Source organism: Daktulosphaira vitifoliae, unplaced genomic scaffold (assembly GCF_025091365.1).
Source record: "Daktulosphaira vitifoliae isolate Bord-2020 unplaced genomic scaffold, ASM2509136v1 Scaffold_1, whole genome shotgun sequence".
NCBI classification, from domain to species: Eukaryota; Metazoa; Arthropoda; class Insecta; order Hemiptera; family Phylloxeridae; genus Daktulosphaira; species Daktulosphaira vitifoliae.
In genome coordinates, this window is record NW_026099572.1 from 76,056,060 (window position 1) to 76,074,865 (window position 18,806).

At 25.3% G+C, this 18,806-nt stretch overlaps 1 protein-coding gene across 2 annotated transcripts in view; it reads left to right on the plus strand.

Annotated features, from left to right (window-relative positions):
• The window catches only part of LOC126897039 (nephrin), a 163,421-nt gene that overhangs the window by 94,707 nt on the left and 49,908 nt on the right, over positions 1-18,806 (plus strand). For both annotated transcript variants that reach the window (XM_050670395.1, XM_050670396.1), the window contains exons 2-3: positions 1,228-1,366; positions 15,891-16,099. In XM_050670395.1, coding sequence (XP_050526352.1) covers positions 1,228-1,366; positions 15,891-16,099 — 348 coding nt within the window. The remainder of the gene's footprint in view (positions 1-1,227; positions 1,367-15,890; positions 16,100-18,806) is intronic.

Here is an 18,806-nt window from a genome sequence, read left to right on the forward strand (position 1 = left end):
TTCTGATAAATTCTGTAACTTTTGATCCACTGAATATATTTAGTTACTTTCTTTTTTAAAAACTTGTAAGGGTGCACAACTGTAATAATATCTTAAATATAAATAATAAAAAATTAAAATTAAAATAACTATTTCATAATTAAAATTGTAATGAATTTTAAAATTTGTAAAAATTTTAGTTGTTTGTGTTTATAAAACAATATCAAACTTTGGTCTAAGCTAATAACATGAAGTTATAAGTAACACAATCTTTAAAGATTTTATATTGGTTCAAGTATAAAATGTTTCCATAAAAATGTTCGTCGTTTGATTAAATGTACATAATTTAAGTAAATTATTTAATATTATTACTAGAGATGCTTGAGAAAGGACTTGATTTTAGTAATAGGTGACTAGAAATGTTTTTGAGAAAGGACTTGACTTTAGTAATAAAGGATTATCGCCACATCGTTGGTTTTGTTATTTATCATAAAATCTTGTTTATAATCTGTAACTATAGCTACATTAATAAATTACTCTATATATTTTTAATAGTTATTTAGTATTATGGGTTTATTATTTATATTTGCCTAAACTATATAATTAAGAAAATATTACGCTAAAATGTCTGACAAAAAGAGCTTGTATAAAAATAACAAGTTTTTATCTAATAACAGTAATTAATTTTATTGAATAATGTTATTGACGTTCATTTAAGTGATAACAATTTTTATGGAAAATAATTCTATACTCAAAACATTTATTTTATGTATAAAAATTGTATTACTTCTATTTTTCCCTAATTAGCTTAAATCAACATTTGTTATTGTAATATAAACGCTAAAAAATGTACATTTTTATTATAAAGTACTCAAGAATATCAAGATAATATTTTGCTACCAAATTATTTTTAATTATATTTCTATAAAATGGTTATTATGTTTTATATATATATATACTTTTGATAATAAAAAAAATTTATATTCAAGATATTATCATAGTCCTATATTCTAACAATTTTTTAAAAAAGAAGGTATATAAATATTCAGTGTATCTAAGGTTATAGAATTTATCATAATAGACCGGAACTATCTGTTGTTCTTTTTTAAATAAAAGCTGCCCTTAACTTAGTTACTTTACCGTATTATATTAGAGAAGTAAATTTTTCCAATCATCAGTTAAATAGTAGTTTTCAACAATTAATAAATACATAGTGTTACTTGAGGATTCTGTAATTTTGTTTTATAGTGACGGTGCCATTAGTTCCGGTAGACGCCGTGGAAGGTCGAAGTGTACAATTTCCCTGTGATGTGTCGTCATCTAATCCAGCAGATAAAGTTTACATGGTGTTCTGGTTCAAAGACGATTCCGGAGTACCGCTGTATAGGTAAGTATTTAATTATGCATGTGGTATACTATTTTAAATATCCTGTAGCTATTTTAGTAATTTATCGACATATATATTGAATTATCAACTCTCATTATTCATCAAAACGCAATACGAGTCCATGTTTCCTTTTAACTCAGTTAATGCTGACCATTTTTAGGGAAATAATGTATAGAAAAGATCTAATTAGAGAGCAATATGTATGTATGGGTTATAAATACGTGTATTTATGTATCTATTATTTATTTTATATTTAATTTGATTAATCTTAAACGAAAATAATATTATTGTAAAAAAAAAATGTAGTATTCTGATAAATGTTAGGGTTAGCGAAACAATATAATAATATATTTCATTAAAATTATATAATTTAATTAGGATACTAAAAATTAAATATTTTATCATTATTCGTTGTTTATTTTTCATGCGTGTTTAACAGTAATAATTACTTGACAATTGAATAATAACAGCTGTCGTGTTTCAAACAACGTTCTAATAGTTGTTACTAAATAAAAAATGAAATATTTCAAACGTTTTAAAATCATTTTTAATTAAAGGTGTTGACATTTATTCTTAACAACATTTTGTGAAGTTATAATATACACATAGAATGCCATTTATGCAGTTAAATGGATGTTTAACGGTAGCTGAGGACATCAGATTGCAACATAGATATTCTAAAATAAAAATTTATCTGAGTGACATAACGCATTTTAATCAAACTGAAGTAATGAGATTGTTGAGTATTCATTATATGATAACGAAGAAACGTAACAGGAAAATGGATTCACTATGTTTTGCAGAGTTCATGAATTATTTTTTAGATGTCAAAGATTCGGTCGTGGTAAATGCCATGTTTCATCAGTACGTGACTTATAATTCTAAATATCTTAATGGGCCGGAATTTGTTCGACTAATGTCGTTATTATTGAAAGGTTCGCTCAACGATAAAATAGAATTTTGCTTTAAAGTGTACACGGAAGTATTGAGACTACCAAATTACATAAAGAAGGAAGACGTACTGTCAGTGATAAAGTCTCACAGTTTACAAACCAGTAAGAAACATTACAGTGAAGACTTCGATAAAGAATTTGTAGAGCTAATGATGGTAGAGTTGGACATGGATCAAGATAATCGCATTTCGCAAGAGGATTATAAAAACGCTGTTATTAAAAACCGAGCGTGGTTACAATTCCTAGGTCCAGTTTTCCCCGAACCAAACCGCGCTATTGCATTTTTAAAAACATTTACAAACCGACTGGATGTCGAAATGGAAACGTCAATGAATAGCAAAAATCGTGGTGACCGTGATAGTGTAGGCAGAAGTAAATCTTCAACAACGAATCCCATGTCGTTATCAACAGCAAGTGTAACGCTGACTTTTCGAAGTTCCAATACGCCTGCAGATATTACTCCATTAGTAGCACAAGATAGTAATCAACCCTATTCATTTTTTTAAGAAAATAGATCATGAATAATGTATTTATTATTCAAAGGTAAAATATTTTATAGTACAAAATTCAAGAAAAAAAATTTAAAAACATATGTGATTAATTATTGAACAGCTTTTAATAATATACATAATTACAGGTCATTAGAGTGATAATTATAATTCATTAAGGCTGAAAAGAATTTTAATAATTTAATTCTATATGAGAAATAAAATCTATCCACATAATTTTCAAGTGTTTTGTCGCATAATTACTTTATTAGCTTAAATTATTTTATGAGAATTTTCTCAAAATTTTATTTTTAGTAATTTATGACCTTGCATGTCACAATTTTTATTCGAACATAACCACCAATGTTTTGTTCATTATAGGGTTACAACTCTAATCAAGTTTATTTTATTATTTCTATCTAATTTTAAAGATAAGTTAAACATATTATATCATAATGTCTGTATGATTTTAAAATCCATGAAAAATGTCAAAAATATCTGTACTTTATATCTGCACAAAATAGTATTGGTATACAATTTTAACAATGATTATTTAACAGACACCATAATAATTATAGAATTTGGCATTTTCTTAACAACATTAATACTCGGAATATTACTATTAAAATTATATTATTTTAAATTTTAACAACTAAACTACATTTAAATATAATACTTAAATTTTAAACATATTTTTGCGAATGAAAAAAAAAATTATTTTATAAAGTCAATGAATTTTCACAAGAATTCCTGTCAAAAGTTAATTTGAAATGCATATATAACGTTTTACTGAGTTAACATTTTTATATCATACGATAATTTAAATAAACAGATAAACAACACATACTTTTATAAAAAACTAAATGATAAAAAAATTGATCAATTAGAAATAATATAATCATTCATTAAATATTCTCTTTAAAAAATGACAAAGTTGTTTAGTTAAATATTTTATAGTAAAACTTTTTGACAGTTGTTTCGTTAATAGTTGAACCCTTATTTTATATATTTTATAACGTCTAAAATCCTAGAACTTTTGTTTTGATTATTTAGTGAAGAATTTTCGTTCTAAAATACAGTGTACTTTAGAACTATAAACTACTGTCGGAATATAATATTGAATTTCATACTTTGAAGAGGAAACAAATAAATGCGACGTTTAATAAATAGGTTTACTAAATATACGCGTGATAAATCGATATAAAATCTAACCTTTAATTTTCAGATTATACTAAAAAAATTTCATTAGTTCATTGAAAGGCTTAAAGATTCTCTAGTCATGTTTGTTTTTTGTACAAGCAATACAATTTTTTTCGACTCGATTAAACCAAACTCTGCTTTAACTAATATGGCTAATACAAATCAGAATCAATAAAATAGTTAAATTAAACAAAATTAACGAAAAATAAATTTCTATCCATATAAATTTTATATAATAGAAATAAAACTAAAAAATTAATTATACAAATATAAAGAAGTAAATTGAAACTAACAGTTATCAATAACTATTGTATACCTTGAAATTAATTTTTATAAAGTATATTGACAAAAAAGTATTTTGTAATTATTATATGATCATTTCTTATCACATAGATATATATTATATGATACATTGTATTATTATATCTTACCAATTTATTAGTTTATGTTGATATTGAACCTGTTTTGTTGAAAGTCGATGACATGAATACTAAAATCATTTTTTCTTACTATACCAAAATGTCTAAAATAAGTTAAACTTTCACTATTTCATTTTGTTTACATATTTGAAAAATATTTTTTTTAATAATTAACATTTTGATATTATACTATAAAATAATACTCTACATATTATGGATAATATTATTCTTGAGTTAGTAATTTGAATAGAAGATTAGTGATTTAGCTTAATTTTCATTAATTTTAAATATTTTTATTATTTTCCATCATGAGTTTCTAGTTCATTAAACTCTTATTGTGTTTTATGTATAATATTTAAATAACGTAATATAATATTAAGCAACATTTATTAATCGATGAATGTTAAAATGAGCTTTAAAGAGTTCATATGAGTACAATGATTTGTAGAATAGTAATAAGCAAATTAATTGTCGGTAATATCTGGTATACATAGAGACACGCAGGTAAATCATGCTGTGTCGGTAGTGGAATGTAAGATAAAAACACTCTATATAGTGGGAATCATAATAATAATAATAATAATATATTATATATTTATGAATATGTGTATTTGCATATACGCAAACTTGAATGTGTGTTTATAGTTAGTCGTTGTATTATACAAAAAGGTTGCGTTGACCGCTATCGTTTTAATTAATTATTATTAAACCATTCGCTCGTACAAACATATTATGTACTTATACACATCCATAAATATATAACCTAAACTGCAATTAAATTTGGGTATAGGATATAAAAATGATTATAAAAAAAAAAATTAATAAAAGTACATGTGCTAATTGAAACACAACAATGTCTAGTTAAAAACAATAAGCATACAAGTAGAGATATATTATTATTTCATCGACAGTTTTTTAATTTAAACAAATCGAATAACAAAGAAAAACTCTGTGTTACTACACCGGTACCAAATTCCAAAGAGTGCGAGTAAAAAATATTAAAATTTATTAATACTATTAAAATCCATTTTTTTTAATGACTTAGAAATAATTAGTTCATGATAATTATTATTTTTTAATACATTTTCCCTCTACCTTCTTTTCAATAAGACGTAAATAAAACAAAAATATTTTTTAAGAAATATATTTTATTATTAAAATTAAATTTGTAATGTTTACATTTTGCCAATAAAATGTCTTAATGGTAACAATAATATTTAAAGTGCATGTAAATTATTTGTCAAAAATTTGGCATACTTCACCAACACAGAGCAAAAAGAGTTATTTTCTATATATTTCCAAAATTAAATTATAATTAAATTATTGATAATGGTAAAAAACCACTACTCCATATTCTCCAAGTTCTATAAACTGTCACTGTTAAGTATAAAAATAAAATATATTCAGACACCATCTTCAGAAATGGAATATGAAAATATGCTAAATATAATATCATTAACTCACTAGTATATCAAGGATTTTATCAGCCTTGGGCTCTTTATTTTCCTTCTGTTCTATTAAAATACTGTTTTATATTCTTGATTTAAAATAATGAACAAATCAGTTTAAAGAATGGGTAACCAGCCACCTTATAATTTTTATATATACTTTGTTAACATTTTAATTTTTTATAAATTTTAACTTCATTATGATTTTGTTTTTAAACCACTTTTAATTATTATATTTATTTTTACATATTCTCAAATATATCTAATATTACTCAATTGTATATTAAGTTCCTATATAAATACAAATCAAAATTTTACGTTTCAAATATTATTTAAAAAACATTATATTTCTANAATCAAAATTTTACATTTCAAATATTATTTAAAAAACATTATATTTCTAAAAAATTTTAATCTGTTAAACTCAAAGCTAGCACAATTAAAAAGGAAAATTAAAATATAAAAATCAATATTTTTCATAGGTTAAAGTTAAAATTAATCGCTACTCGTATGAAGGTAATAAATATGTAATTTTCTTCTTTTTCTTTATCAGCTTAAAAATTTTTTTAGGATAAACACTGCTATCAGAATCTCTCTCCATCTATCTCTCTAATACGCTGCTGTAAGATTACATTCTGATCTATCATATACAAATCTTTGGCAATTACGTTAACTCAATAGGTAAGTTAAATAATGCGGGTGAAAAGGCGTCTTCTTGGTTTAGGCTGTACTTTACTTCTATAGAATCTTAGATAATTTGCAAAATATTTTTTGGGTATTCCCAAAATCACCAGTGCTATTTAAAGTCTTCTCACTAGTCTATACTATCATACGCCTGTTTACAATCTACAAAGACTAGATGCGAGTCTTTCCCGAATTCGTAATAATTTGATACTATTTATCTTAGTACTAAGATTTGTTATGTTGTGAATTTTTAACTTCTAAACCCAAATTGCCAATTCTCAACTATTACGAGTGTATTTTTTTTTGAATATCAGTGATATCAAAATTTTATATTAAGTATTGTAAAGATACTCAATAGTTCTCTGTTTTAGAGGAATTTCCCTTTCTAAGTATTAGATATACGACTGTAGTTTCTCATTAATCTGCAATAGTTTAGTTTTCCATATAGTTTTAATAACTTCTACAATTTTGCCCGTCAACACTGTACCCACTTTCTTCAATATTTCCACCACTATGCTGATCTTTCCTGGAGCTTTGTTGTTTTTAAGCCTCTTAATAAAACTAAAAATGCTATATAAACCAGAACATCTATTCAGAAATGGGTATAGGAATTAAATAGTAGTTGATTTATACGTGTTCCGAACAGACAAATTTCCGTTTATTTACTAGATTTGTAGATAATCAAATGCAAATACTCAAATTATTTCATTACGATGTAATCATACAAATACAATTGGAGAGCAATACTATCCATACCCGTTCACTCAGCTTTACTCATTCTCATACAGCGTAACGGTCTGTTTGTAACAATAATTGAATTATAAGACCAAAAGTGTAACGTAAAGGGATATAATGTTGGCAGTAAGGAAATTTCGGAAGGGTCTCTTTTCGCATGATGAGACGGTGGTTATGTACACCCCAGAGGCAATAGCGTTTCAACAAAATGGGTAAGTAAAAGTAGCGAGGGGCTAGCAATTAAATATGTTGACGGTATAATAGGAGTTCTGCAATTCCTTTTCTAGGCAATGGAGGTAGCATTACTACCCGTCTACGGACCCCGTCATTATACTGAAAACGATTAATGCCAGCAAAGGGTGGTCGTTCTTAGTATGTATAAAATAATAATAAAAACTCCCTTTAAGCAGCTGACCTCAGCTGTGTTATCATAACAACACAAATAAAAACAATTTATAATGGCTGGTGGACATTTCCAATTGCTAAAATAGAATATGACACTGATAAGAAAAAATTATATGAAAACTTAATAATGGATGATTAATTATAGATTTAATAATCGTCTCGAATAACAACGCATTAAAAACAATTCAAATAGTTGTCAAAAAAAAAAAAACTGCTTATAATACAACATTTGTTAAATACATTTTAAATTAAAAAAAAACAACTACACTTCTCTTTGTCCTAGCCTTAGTTCCAATTTCTTGGTGTCGGTCAAAAAAAACAACCACGCTATTTAATTATCATTATTATTAAGGCTAGTAATTACACACAATTGTAAATTTTGTTACTTGTTCTGAACACGTTATTAGAATAAATTACAAACACTACAAATTTTTATTAGTTGACTTGAAAACTTAGTAATGTGTCTATACAATGGTTATAGTTTTAAATGATTGGGAGATTACCCCCCTATTAAGAAAAAAATTCTACACTACAATATATTACAATAACAAAGTTGCACAAACTTATGATTCTTCAACGTGGCTCAAACAAAATTTATAAATGCATATAATACCCTATTATTATTATTTTTATTTTTAGCGTCTCTCAATTAAAAATATTAATTATTGTATTAAAGTGAGCGGTATAATTTGAACAACTCGGCAAAATGAATTTGAACTTCTATACTTGCAAACAATGGTTCAACACATTCCCGATCGAACAACACAAGTGGCTTGTGTAGTTGTAATTATACAGGGTGTTTTTTTTATCATAATCCACTCAATTACTTACAGAATAATATTAATTTAAACATTTTTTTTTATTATTTTCTTTAGTTACACATTATTCTTGAATTATTAACTATGTAATACTTTTTAAGTTCATCCCTTATGCCTGGTAAGGGTGTTTGTTTTTTTAAATGGTAACACATGTTTTTAATTTTAATAAAATGTTTGAGTTTTTAATTTAATAGTGAATAGTATTTGAATTTTTAGTATAACTTTATTTGTTTATTAGATATAAACATTTAAAGTTTCAAATTTTCGAGTTAAAATTTAGGTATAATACACAAGGGATTACAAATACAGGTAGCTAATTGGTTTTTTATGATATTGCTATCACAGTCACGGATTGTTTATCATCAATTATGATTATCAATAGATATACTTTTTGTATTGTCAGTTAGTGTATTTATAAACTCACAACAATGTACCATACTATCATTGATAATGACAATGCTGTGAACCTGCTAATATCGATGTCATAAAAAATCAATTAGCTACCAGTATTTGTAATCCCTTGTGTATTATACCTATATATTAACTCAAAAATTTGAAACTTAAAACGTTTATATTTAATAAACAAATTAAGTTTCATTAAAAATTCAAATGCCATTTACTATTGAATTAAAAACTCAAACGTATTAAAAATACGTGTTACCATTTAAAAAAACAAAGTTGACACCCTTACCAGGCATAAGGGATGAACTTAAAAAGTATTGCATAGTTAATAATTCAAGAATAATGTGTAACTAAAGATAGTAATAAAAAATTTTTTTAAAATTATTATTATTCTGTAAGTAATTGAGTGGATTATGATAAAAAAATCACCCTGTATATTTTAAAACTGAATATTCAGCAAGACCTTCTTTAATTTTAAATGAATAAAATGTTGAATATTATTAGAGTATATTTTATTATTTGAAATATGTTCTTAACTTAATTTTAAAAATTAAAATACTCTATAGAATTTGATAATACTACGATTATTTTTCTTATACAGAAAATTATTATTATAAAATGCTTTTCTGTATATTCTTTTCTTAAATTATAATTATTTAATGCGTTTTTTTATATATCAAAAATAAAAAAAAAATTTTTTTAATTAAAATTGGACAATTGTTTAAATTGCAAATTTTTAACTTAGAATTTCAAATTAAAAGTTTAATTGCATATTCTATTACCTGACATTTTCCTGTTATATTATTTTTAAATCAGTCTATTAACAAGTACTAAAGAGAACTTGGTATTTAAAGTAGACACTAGTACGATCGTATATTCAAGAAAAACAGAAAGAAAAAGTAAAACATGAACACTTTTGCTAACGATAACATTACAAAATTGCTGCCGACATGTGCGTCTGTGTGTTTCTTTACTTGCACCTTAATGGTCGTCTCTCAAGGGTTACTTGTAGACGGCTGTGAATGGTGGAAACGCAAAAAGGTTTTCCAATTTGCCATTTCTTCTTGCCTTCTTTTTTCGTTTTCTTCTGATCGTCACCACAACTATAACTATTACTTCTATTGCTTCTACTGCTAATACTTCCTAGTTACAACAAATACAATTTTTAGTAGAGTTTCGTCTCCAGGGTCCTTTTAGGTTTTGCCTGAGGTGTGAAAGGAACTCGTTTGTCGGCCTTCCATTATAGTTTTTCCTGCTCCTAACCTGGGTGTTTATAATCCATCTTTAGTTTGTTTCGACAACGACCTCAATACAATGTCAATCACTTTTCACAGCTAAGATTGATTTCTAGACTGTAGTGTGCATCACCCATCAGTATTGCTTTATGGTTACCTAATACGCAGGTGATTATAATCTCTTAAAAACTTAAGTAAAAAACATCACTAAACTCCTTATTCTACGTTCTTTCAGTTTATAGATAGTGTTGTAAAATTTATAAAAATTAAATACTACAGACATTTCTGCAGTAGTGTCCAGACATTTCGGAAAAGATTGACATTTTAATTTAAGAACTATCAATTTACTATTGTCTTTATTTAATCACCTCTAATTTAATTTTAAATAATAGGGAATAATTTTCGTATATATATTTATATTAGGTATTTAGTTGTCTTTTTTTGTCAAGGTATAAAAAGTAACACGATAAATAAGAAAATCAGACTTCCTTATATAGAACGTATTTGCTATCCAATAATAATAAATATAAACCGATTATAATGAAGTTAGAATAAAATATAAAGGGTTATGAATTCACTCTTAAAATATTGGATATAATTCTTAATAAATAGCTTTAATTTTATCAGTAGAATCTATGTTTAGTAATGTTTTTTACATATAAATCCATAAAGTATTATCAGTCGAAAACAAATATTTGATACATGTTTTATTAATTTGAATAATATAATTTTGAAATTTTTATATGCACATAAATTCGGACTCAAATATGACTGACGGTAATATTACTAACAATAAACTATTTTTTAAATTATCATAAAAATAATTGTATACGTTTGTTCTATTAAATTTCTATTTTTTATAGTATATTCCGGCGATCAGAGAAATTCCGAATTTACAGCACTATCTGTAGTAAACGCATTAAACATTTATAATGATATCATACGCATTTCTAAACATTGTTTGACTACAATAGTAACCACAATTTTTATCACTTTAAATAATATCAAATTATTAATAAAAGTTAAATAATATAGTTTCAAAATTGTTTTGACAACTAACTACGATTGAAAATTGTCTGCCATTGTTTAAAGGGTTATATGAACAATAGATAATTACTCAGTGAACGAAATAGACATACAGGTTCTCACTTTTCAACTGCAATTAAATATAGCTAAATATTCAAATAGAGGACAACATTGGTATCTCCCAACTCGAGTTTTCAAAATAAATGTTTTATATACACCAATTAGCTAACAAGTATGTTCTCAATTATAACCGGGTCACTTCACCTTTTATACAAAGTGCAAACATGCACAATAATAGCTAAGCAGTTTCATATCATTTTAATATCAATTACTTCCTAATTTATGACATAAACGGTTACTTTCTCCTAAATCAATAAAAACATTATAAAGAAAATTTTGAAATTCGCTGAACCATTAAAAGTAATAAAACAAAATTGTATAAGTTAACAAGCATCGATAACAAAAAATTCCATCGTTTTAAATAAAATATAACTCAACTTTATAGATATAAAGTTTATATTACAAACATTTCATAGAATGACAATAAAAGAAACAAAATTATCGCCTCAAGTTAGCAGATATTGTTTTAACATTATATTGAAGGTTTTTTTTAATCAATTTTTTTAAACATTTTTAGTTTGAATATTATACATTTTTTACTTTCAAAAATAAGAATTTTATGTTTAACGAATGAAAGTAATTATTTAACTTTTTTTCAATTATCATTAACGTCTAGTAATTTAAACCTTAATAACTTCTAATATGGAAGTAATTTCTTTAGAGGCATAATGGACATTTTGAGTCCTATTTTATACCAAATACTTAAGTTTTCTTTATTTTACCGAAATATTTCTATTGAGCAATAAAACACTTTTATTCGTATACCAATGGTATAATGATAATCCACATGTAAGTACATTTAAAATACGTAACCAAAAGAAATTTAAAACTCATTAGTTGCCATGTATTTTACTTTTATAGAAAACATTTTAATTTTTAACAGACTGAGTGAAATATACAACGTCTAAAACTTTTGTACAACAGCCAAAATTATTCCATTACAAAACACTTAGTTATCTTATATGTCTATTAAATGTTTGTATGTATATAGAAAATCAGTCTAGATATATCTTGTGAGAATTTTGGCCACTGCTATTTTATACATACATAAGTGTGTGTGTTTGCATAATAACTAAAATTCAGGACTTTATGTTATTATATAATTTGTATAGTCCACTTTTGAGATACCCAGTTCCATAAAAATTTTCAATTGGTATAAAGAGTACCACAGGGACATTTTTATCTTCTAAAAGTACAGTAATTCTCAACGCCTCCCATTACTAAACTACTAATTATTACACATTATTTAGTATTAAGGAAAACAAACACAAATATCTATTAGTCATTAATGTACTCGGGATGATTAAAATAAACTTTATAAATGCATAAAGTTCCAAACTCTCATTATAATAACACAAATTAAATTTTCATGATTATTCACTTCGTGTACAGGTTATTTGAACTAATTCGTCTATTTCATATTGATAATTGAAAACCGTTTTGAGATAAATATTGAATTGCTAAATAAACACTTTACCCCTTTAAATTAATATAATTACATCATATCTACTATATTCTTAAATTTTTGAACATATTGAATAATTTATTTATTTTTCCATTTATAAATAAAGAATGTCTATTTTAACTGTTAATTTATTGTATATTTTTCATAAGAAAATGTTTAGTCCATAATAACTTTTGAATAAATATTCTACAGAATATTTATTAATAAGTATATATTATTGGGCAATTAAAAAATATATAGATATATTTTTAAATTACACAACAGATTTAAAAAATTGTTTTCATTGCTAACATTTTTCTCTAGCTTCAAATCGATAATGGTTATAACATAAAAATCAAATGTACCATATTAATTAATTCAGAAACCCCATAAAATTTTCAATGACAATTTTTTCAACATATTTATTAAAAAAGATAAGAGTAAGTGGTAATTTAGATATTTAATAATTGAATTAATTGACTTAAAAACTATGAAAATGAGTTTTAAGAAAAAATTTGGATTTTCCATTAACATGTATGTCATTATAATTGTGACATAAACAAAATTAATTTGTTTATTGATAAATTTATTTCCAATAAATATATGACGACAATTTATTTCATAAAAAATTATCACGTGTCAACCAATATTTAAACAAAAATAGTGTTTTATTTCGATAAAGGACTAAGACTTGCCTTAAGACTACATATTTTAGATTAAAGTAAATTAGATAACATAAAGCTATAGCTTTATGTTATGTTTATATATAGAACAGTTGAACGACGAAAACATTTAAAGTAACTGAATTACGGGTAAAGTGTCTCAAGCAGACTCTCCAAATGGATTTAATTCATTGGAAGAGAACAGCGCTTTCTAGGCGGTTCTGTGTTCACAGCTATCATACACAATGACTGTACCCATACAAGTACAAACAAAATTTGTTAACCGTTAGTTTTGGGCGTACCCTTAGACGACAACATTATTGTTCAGACATAAATAGATTATAAGACTTATATGTGTTCTAAGTGTTTTCATAAAATGTCAAAAATTAAATTATCAAAATATAGAAATATTTAACACGAATTTGATATCCGGATTAGTGTATATTATCAAAACTCGTGTAATTGTAAATGTTGCTTCAATTTTTCTGTAAAATTCACATTTTAAAAATTTCTGACAAGAATACTATAACAAACTATTACGCGATTATGTTTACATTTAATAATATAATTATTTTGTTATTTTACAATTTATTAAAAAAAATCACTAAAAGGCTTTAAAATGTTTGTTTAAACCTTATACAATTATATATTATAAGTACTATTTAATGACATAATGGTTAATGAAACATGAACATTAATGCACCACTACTGTTAATTTATCAAAGTTAACAGATTGTTTCAAGCTTGACAAATTGAATGTATGACATTGATATATGCCTCAGTGCTAAGTATAATAAAAAAATAGAAGAGTACAAGTTTATCTAAGTATATGTTATGTTGATGAATATTATGTCGTATCAAGTTACTTTATTATTTTATAAAACAAGGACAACATTTCACGCGTAATAAAAATAGTCTAGGGTCAAGATTTAACAACTATAACGTAAAAAAGGTCATACAATTCAAATTAGGGTAGTAACAATTTAATGTGAAATAGCTAAAAACTGCATTTGACCCTTATTTCTTCATATTTTTCAGCATAAATATAAAAGAATTGTATTTAATATAATAGGATTATGAACGACAAAGCAAAATTTGTTCTGCTTTAATGTAAAATTAATATTGCTATGCGTTATTTTGTACGTTTATTTTTTTGTTTTGTTTTTTTATAAAAATACACAATTTAATGCACAGACTGAGTTCATAAAAACTTCAAACATTGTCTTTTCATTTAATTATGGTTCATTAGTTAAGACGAAAAAACACCGTCGGTATTTTGAATTTTATTTTTTAATTAGTACCTATAATTATTATATGTAGTATTATAGCAGCTAAAAAAATATATAAATGTGTCTTCTAATACAATNTACCTATAATTATTATATGTAGTATTATAGCAGCTAAAAAAATGTATAAATGTGTCTTCTAATACAATGTTTTTTTTTTTATCTAATTATGATAAATAGTAAAACAATTAAAAAAATTAAACATTTATGTTACGCCGAAGTTTCTACTAAAAACCAATGGTTTTATTTTTACTTGATACTAATTGATGTTTTTGTAAATATTAGTTTATCCTGAATAAAATAATTAAGAGATAATATTTATGATAGAGGAAAAAGGGGCGTGGTATGGTACTACTCAGTCGTCGCTTTGTTCAGCTGCTAGTTTAAAAATGATATAACTACTTCAATTAAATATTAATACTTAGAAATTTGGTTTATAATTTAAAATTTTAGATTTATTAATATTTTCTAATTATTTATTGTTATAGTATTCAAATCTATATATAAATTGATACATCTAATAATCACTTATATTAGAGTTAGTTGTGTCTAAACGTTGGTAACCTTTGCCTGAGTAATCATTTTACTGCGTTTTATATTTTTCTAGCGTCCTTTGGCTTTTAGGGGCAAATTAAAAACCAATACTCGGTACCGAAAAGCGGTAGTAAATGCAACGAGTGGAAAAAACCGTTGCTCGACCCTATGCTCAGTACATATCTGTCCTTCCTCTCGCGAAGACCTACAACTAATTATTAACGCCCGGCAACTGTATTAACATGCAAACCCAACTCTAGCAGTTTTATCTGTTAATTGGTCTGGAAAATTTACGACCATACCACCAAGCCTCATAATCTTTTCTTATCCTAAAAAACATTTACTCTCGAAAAGTATGATGACTAAAGAGTTCAATTAAATTTCAGATAATAGCCCAACCAATGGGTTAGATTTTATTATAATGATAGTATATTATCCAATTGATGAACCGTGCGCCATAAACTTATAAAAAAAAACAATTTTTTTAATGAGTACTATTTTTAATAAAACTTTATTATTATTACTTTAACTTTAATTTTAATAAGTTTAAAATATATTAAATAAATTTAATATATTTTTATATGCCTGAAATAAATAATAAAATTAAACATCACCGTCTTAAGTAAATACATTTAACTGACTAGTACTGTTTTTTATTTTCACAGCTTTGATGTCCGAGGAATGCCATTAAATAAGGCTCGTCATTATTCAGCACCAGAAGTGTTTGGCAGCCGTGCTACCTTTCGAACCGTCACTGAACCTGCATGTTTGAATGTAGATGAAGTGAGTCGACATGATGAAGGAATTTACAGATGTCGGGTTGACTTTAGAAACTCTGCAACGAGAAGTTTTCGCTACAATTTGTCTGTAATCGGTAAGTTTCAACATTTGTTTTTAGTAAGTAATGTATTCTAATAATCACGAAAATCCCGACCGAAATCCATAATAATTATAAAAGTTCATTACATGAGTAATATTTTAAGCAAAGTTACTCAACCTGATTTGTAGCAATATTATGACAGATAAGTTTTTGAAGAAATAAAAACTACAGTAATTATTTAGTTGCACTCAAGTAAAACTTAAAAACTTTAAAATTAATTATTTTGAAGATCTTCAAAACAAATTGTTTCTGTTAATAGTATTTTATGTCCAACAAAATGACTTACGTTCATTTAGCCCCCAAAAATACTAGAATTACGCCCCCCTTACCCCCAAAAAGAGGTTTATCGAAGATTCAGATAATTATATTTTATTTTTTAGTTAACCTATAATATACAGAATGATCGGTTTATTATTATAAACCACTCAATCATTCGAAAGAAAATTGATTTATTTTAGTCGCACATATTTCTTGGCTTATCCAGCTAATAATTACTTTTTAGAATCATCCCTTAAAACATAAAGTGCTATCAACTTAATTTTTTCAAAAGGCAATATATACAAGGTGTTTTGTAAGCAAGGAAACAGGTCAATTGTTATAAACGATGAGAATTATAGAAACCCGTTTCCTTGCTTACTGAACACTATTTATTTAACTAATTTATAAAATAGAAAATAATTTAAATAAGAAAATGACTGGTCAAAAACAACTTTAATTAGGACCGGTATTTCAGAAGGTTATTAATATTTCAAGTAATGATTGAGATGCGGGTGCTGCTATTTTTATCACTAGATATTCATCCTCCCGTCTAACAATGTTAACCTTATCTTATACTGGTCCAAAAGTTGTTATTGGTCAGTCATTATCTTAATTTGTTCATTTTCAATTTTATAAGTTAGTTAAATATGTATGTTTTCATAAAAAGAAAGTTCACACCCCTATAAGTTATAAGGGATGGTCCTAAACAGTAATTAATAATTGATAAATCAATAATTATGAAATTAAAAAAAAAAAACAATTTTATTTAAATGTTATACTTATTTTGTGAGTAATCGAGTGATTTATGATAAATGATCACTTTATATTATAAATAATTTTCATCACATGATAATTATGCTCTACAGGTCGTAAATTATAATTCTTTAAAAATATACATTTGAAATTTTTTTTTTGTAAGAAATCATTTAAAATTTAAGTTTTGATATGGAAAACTGACGAGATTTCTGTAAATATAATTTTTTTTTTTTACAAAGCAGTTAATAATAAATACATGAATTTCAAATTTCTTGGCCAGGACCTTGTAATTTGTTACAAAATACAATAATAGTATAGTAATTCCTTAAATTAATGAAAAACCAATTAATATTCTATGGTGTGCTACACAAACACAATAACTTTTTACCATATAAAATGTTTGTTTGCTTAAGATGTTTTAAAATGTATTCGTGTTTTATTCGATGATTGAAGGAGGTAAAAATGTCCAAGTCCATAAAACGTAAAGGTAGTTTTCATAAGGTGTCATGCCATTATTATTAATTCAACTGTAAACGTCAATCAAGCGTCACTAATTATTTTATTTTATTTTAATCAATTCCAAGAATCATCATATTTTCCCTTGATACTTGTGATAATATTTTTCGTTTCTTATTCACTTGTCAGACTGAACCCTTCATCCATAGTTAATATTAATGGATTTCCGCACGATATTAAAACGTCGCATTTGACTGATGATTTGCTTCTTTAGCCGACACCTAGACCTTTGGTTGCTATTGTTAAACAACCTCACCCAAATGACGGACACCAAAAAGACCAATAAGGTCAAACAACAACAGTCAATAGTATATATGTTACCTACGATTATAACCTTTACATTTAGGTCTTGAATTTAATCATTTTTAATGTATTTTAAAAACAGATTTAAAAATTAAATAATAAGGGTGCGGGAGTTAAAGTATTTATTATTTCTGGAGCTTAAATATTATATCTGAACTTCACTATAAAAAATTGTCACAGGTATTTTATCATCGAGTACTATCTTTATGGAGGATATGAATTCAATAATAATAAATTATAATTAGTTTTATGAAATATAAAGTTTGTTGTAGTTATAAAACTTGATGTACTAATAAAGTGTTAAGGGTACTCCGGTGTAGTTACTATAGTAGAGAAATAGGTAAAATAAAACAAGAGTATGCTATTTTGAGAAAAAGTTGAAAAAGGTGATAATGATGATGGAGAAAAAAACCAATTTAGAATTTATACGTAATACACATATTTATGTATATATAACGTATAAACACATACGGATAAGAATCGGAAAGATAAAATCGGCTTATCATAATAAAATTCTGCCGTTTATACGTGATTCGACTAGCCAAAAGAAAGAGCGTAGGCTCTTTCGTTCAGGGATATTCTTACATTTTAGATTTATTTATAGAATAAGTGTTATAAATTCATAGATGTCAAGAGATCTAACTAATCGCAGGTAAAGAATTGGTTGAGAATGAGTCAATTTTATGTTAAAATGAAATAATACACTTTTGAAATCCTTATAAGTATCGTAAGGTACAATACTTTGCAATGTTTTTATAATTAAAAAGAATGTACGACTAAATTAATGCTATTGCTTATATATTTCATAAAAGAGAGAAAAAATGGGAGTGAAAATTAGAAAAACCTATTTAAGGAGAATAAATGTAAT